This window comes from Saccopteryx bilineata, chromosome 3, assembly GCF_036850765.1.
Source record: "Saccopteryx bilineata isolate mSacBil1 chromosome 3, mSacBil1_pri_phased_curated, whole genome shotgun sequence".
Lineage (NCBI taxonomy): Eukaryota > Metazoa > Chordata > Mammalia > Chiroptera > Emballonuridae > Saccopteryx > Saccopteryx bilineata.
The window spans coordinates 233,292,759-233,297,554 of NC_089492.1; the positions used below are offsets into that span (position 1 = coordinate 233,292,759).

Consider the following 4,796-nt stretch of genomic DNA (forward strand, 5'->3'; position numbering starts at 1 on the left):
AATAATACCTGACAAAAAACAAGACAAGTTGTCACCACCACCACCCCGGTTGTTTGGCACTTTTTCTCTTTACGTTATATGTTTGTTTACTGAAGTAACAAATGCAAAGGAATTAAAATGTAATATTTCATCAAAGATATAGTGAGTTTTATGAAATGAATAAATAAATATTATAAGCATAGTTCCATCAAATTTTTTTCACTTATGGACAGAAAAAACATTACTACGGTGCTTAGAATACGCTGTTGCTCAGATGATTGTTAAAAAGAGTAAGGAATGAAATTTGTGATTTCCACTTTGGGCAGCTGCTCAGGAGCCCATGGAGAACCTTCATTACAAGTGCCATTTTAACAACCGGTTCACCGAACTCAACAAAAAATTAGGTATCAGTTCTGCTGAACTAGTGCAAAACCAGCTCAATCCCACTATGGTCATGGCTACTTCCAAAAAGCCATTGTTAAAATGCTCAGAGACTACAGGATTATGTGTACACAGACTTCAGCATACTTTATGAACATTGATAACTGTCATTAATGGATTACTTAATGCATTAAATATGCCTTCTAATAGTGCCTCATGCAATAGATCCTTGAATCCTTCCTACAATTCTTACTCATAGGTGTCTTATTCTACAAAAAAGTAATTTCTCAAGATCCTACAGCTAAAAAGCAAATTAAAGTATATTCAGAAGAAGGAAAAGGGAAACAACACATCAACATTCTAAATCTAGTTTTTCTTTTTTCTTTTCCCCCTAAAGCACATTCCCTGATCTGGACCCAACATGGATGTGCCTTTGGATAAGAAAAAAAAAAAAAAAGCTAGAAAAAAGTTTTCACTGATGAGTAAGAAATAGAGTATCAGTTTAATGACAGAATGATAATACCTACCAGAAAAAAAAGAGAAGCTTTGGAATTGGAAGAACTAGATTTGGGCTTAGGTCCATTGTTTATGAACTCAGTAACCCTGAACAAGTAATTTTACCAGCTGCATTAGTTTTATTTTGCTGTGTAACAAATTACCATAAACTTCGTGGCTTCAAACAAAGCACCCAAACTACAGAACCGACAGTTCTGTAGACGTTTATGGGTTCACTGGGTTCTCTGCTCAGTCGAGGTTAAAATCAAGGTGTTGGCTGGTCTGTGCTCTTACACATATTTTCTTAATAAGAATCTATTTTCAACTTCATTCAGGTTTTTGGCAAAATCCAGTTGCTAGCAGTTTTAGGCGTGAGGTCTACGTTTCCTTGCTGGCTGGCTGCCGGGGCCACTCTTGCCACCTAGAGGCTGCGCACATTCATGCACTGATTTTTTTTTTTTTTTTCTTAAATAACGGTTTTTGCGATGATCAAAGGAGACATTATACAAAGAATAATGATGATTATGATAGTTGTTTAATGTCGCTGGGTTTAGATAGCATCCCTCAACCCTCTTACATATAACCTATCTAAACCACAGGAAATTCAACCAGCGAGAAGGTTCTGCTGTCTCTTAAAACAGATGTCTTAGTATGGCCACATCCGCCGGGGTCTGCCTGTAAACCCATGATCTCCCTCCTCCCGCCCCCGCTCCACCTAGCCCTGGGCTGCGGGTACCAGCATCTCAGGTGTGGGGGACGCCGGGCGGGCGGCAGCAGGACGCGTGGGGATGCGTCTACGCTTGGCCAGTCCTACCAAGCCGGTCCCCCCTCTGCATACTGTGTAAGTGGAGTCTCCCAGCCTGCGCCCCTAGATTTAATGCCCGGGTCTGCGTCCAACAGTTGCAGCGATTCTCGGAACCTCCCAGCGTTCCGGCTGTACCTGGCTGCGCTCCGGCTGCCGCTTCAGGTACGAGATTGGAGCCGCGCACGGACACCGCCAACACCGTCTGGGTAAGGAGGGAGTTCGCTGGTTCGCACACTCGTTCTCTCCTCGCAGAGAGGGAAAAAGCTATCTTCTACCTTTTTGCGGTCACTCAAACGAGAAGCGAGTAGCAGGCGAACCAGCCTGGGTTGCGGGTGGGAACCAGCAGGCACGTTGCCGCAGAGCGAGTACCTTCCCGTAGCGACTCGGAGACAGTCGCTGCGGCTGTGGGTGTCTGTCGGCACCACACACAGAGGTTCCGGACTCCTGTGTGTTTCCCAAGTACCAGTCACCGCCCCCGTGACTGTACCCCGGACCGCGGCATCCGCAGCGGCGAACCCTTGCCCGCGGTGATCGAAAGGTGTCAGAATCGCTTGGCAAATTTTAATACCCTAGGAAAGAGCGCAACAAGGGCTTATTCAGGAAGGAAAGGTTGGGCAAGATTAGTTCTGATTGTATGTGTTAAGGATTGGCAAACTGTCTATTTTTACAGCGTCTCATTCTGCAGTTAGAGAGGAGCAGTGTGTTGTGAAAAAAATAATGGGTGTGTAGCCACCTGGTCAGGCACCCTCGCTGGCAGTGCCGAGCGAGCCCCCCCAGAAGAGCCGGTTTCCGTCGGTGTCTGGGGCGGCAGTGAGGCAGAGAGGACGTGGGGCTGGGAAGCCAGCTGAGAGAGCCTCCCCAGCGTCCCCAGGGAAAAGCTGTCCAGGCAGATACTGCGACAACACCCCAGGTTACAAGTCCCATCTCACACTCGCCCTTTCTTCCTCCCCAGCCTTTCCCAGCCGCAGGCTCAGTGCCAGATAAGTTGTGCACGCGTCTTCGTGCCGAGTTCTGAAAATGGGCAACTCCTGCTTCGGCGTCAAGGAAAAGGTGATGCACCGGCTGCGGCCTCTGCCCACCTTGCTGATCATCCGCACCGTGGTGCCCCAGAAGAAAAACAAAGATTTCTGCGTGGTGATACTTGGCTCCGCCGGCGTCGGCAAGAGCGCGCTGGTGAAGAGATTTGTGCGCGGCAACTTTCAGGAGAAGTATGCGCCAACTGTGGAAGATACCTACCACCAGGTGCCGGTCAACAACCGCGGCGGCGCCACCGTGCACATCACCGACACCGCGGGCGGTCACCGCTACCCCGGCTTGCAGCGCCTAGCCATCGCCAGGGGCCACGCCTTTGTCCTGGTCTACTCGGTCACCAAGAAGCAAACCCTGGAGGAGCTGAAGCCCTTCTATGAGCTGATCCGCGAGATCAAAGGTAGAAACCTGCGCAAGTACCCGATCGTGCTGGTGGGCAACAAATGCGATGACAGCCGCCGCCGGGAGCTGAGCGCGAAGGATGGCGCTGCCTACGCGATGGAGTGGAATTGCGCCTTCCTGGAGACCTCCGCCAAGTCGGATGTCAACGTGCAGGAGCTGTTTCACCTGCTGCTGAACCCCGGGAAGAAGCCCTCCATCTTCCGCCAGCCTGTCCAGAAGATATCCCAGATGTCCAAGATCGCCGAGAAGCTGCTCAACAAGGTCATCATCATGTGAACCCTGGATCGCAGAGCGCGACCTTCTTCTCCTGCAGTGTGTAGAGAACGTGGACCAGTGCCCCTGTAATGTGTCACTTGTGTATGTGCTGTGGTTTGGGTTGTAACTGCTAGATGTCAATAAATGTCCCTTGTAAGTTAATAATTTTTCTTTTTCCCAAGCAAGAGAATTCAAATTGATACAACATTGGTATTGGAAAAGACTGGGGGGGGGGGGGGGATAAGTCTTGATGGACTTCAGAGATGGACGTTTGAAAAAGAGACTGGAATAACAAAATGAACTGAAAGATGCTACCACCCTTCTTGTAACCCTGTTATCATGTATTATTTGTAAACATTTCAAGTCCTGTGACTGTTCATTCAGACCTTTCCATTGTGTACTTAATTGTTAAGAAGTGTGTTTTTGCAACAAAGCTTTGCTGTATGCCTGTGAGACAGATGTACTAAACAAGATAAGTAAATGTTCTATAGCTGAACATTGAGGATGCAGGCAGAGAACATCGTGAAAGTGGAACTTGCTTACTAAAGATGTGCCAGTTTTCTGAGTCATTTAAAAGGGTTTGGATATGCCATGTAGTCGTTTTAAGAAAAAGTGTAACAGTTCTGTGACTTAATAAAGCTTTTCTGCATGCAATCTGCTGTAATCATTTTTTTCCACTGAATAACAACAAAAAATTACAAGTGACATTTAAATTTCAGCCACATCCGGCAAAAGTTTTTAATAAGAATTTCACACACATAAAAAAAAAAAAAAGAATTTCACACATGGACACTCCTGCCCTCTTGAAATTAGCTTATGCGGGGAGGGGGTAATAAGGGATCACTGCAATGCAGACTGGCTCATAGCCATAATCTTTTCTGAAATGACATCCAGAAGAGCCCCAGGGGTCTTTGAAGAGGGGGGTCACTCTGCTGCTGTCTGGGAGGTAGTGGTGGAAAGCAAGCCACAGCCTTTAGATGCCTCAAAAGTCTTCTCTCAAGAATAACTGGATATTGGGGAATGGAAGGTAAAGGGAGAAATTGCTGGGATTTGAAATTTGAGAAACTCTCCCTTAAGGCAAGTTTTAAAAAATATATTTTATATTTGAACATAATTTTTGAGTGAAGGACTACATATCTTTAATTCTCCTTGCTTTATAATGGTTTTTCAATTGGGGGGGGGGAAGCCTCCTAACTTGATGATTTTTTTTGTATTTTTTTTTTAGTTTATTGAGGTGACACTGATTAACAAAAGCATAGAGGTTTCAGGTGCCCAATCCTATAACACATCACCTGCACACTGTATTGTGTGTTCACCACCCCACTCAAGTGAACTCTCTATCCATCACCCTTTACCCCCCTTTAGCCTTCATCCACCGCCCCTCCTCCTCTTCCCCGGGCAGTCACCACACGATCCCATGAGCTTTTTCTTCTCTTCTTTTTCTTTTTTT

The 4,796-nt window shown here is 46.4% G+C and overlaps 1 protein-coding gene across 1 annotated transcript; it reads left to right on the top strand.

Annotated features, from left to right (window-relative positions):
- Positions 1 to 1,740: 1,740 nt before the first annotated feature.
- On the top strand, positions 1,741 to 3,988 carry DIRAS3 (DIRAS family GTPase 3). The gene is made up of 2 exons (XM_066264981.1): positions 1,741 to 1,866; positions 2,613 to 3,988. Exon 2 carries the CDS (start codon positions 2,678 to 2,680, stop codon positions 3,365 to 3,367), a length of 690 nt encoding a protein of 229 aa, XP_066121078.1. The 5' UTR covers positions 1,741 to 1,866; positions 2,613 to 2,677; the 3' UTR covers positions 3,368 to 3,988.
- Positions 3,989 to 4,796: the final 808 nt, after the last annotated feature.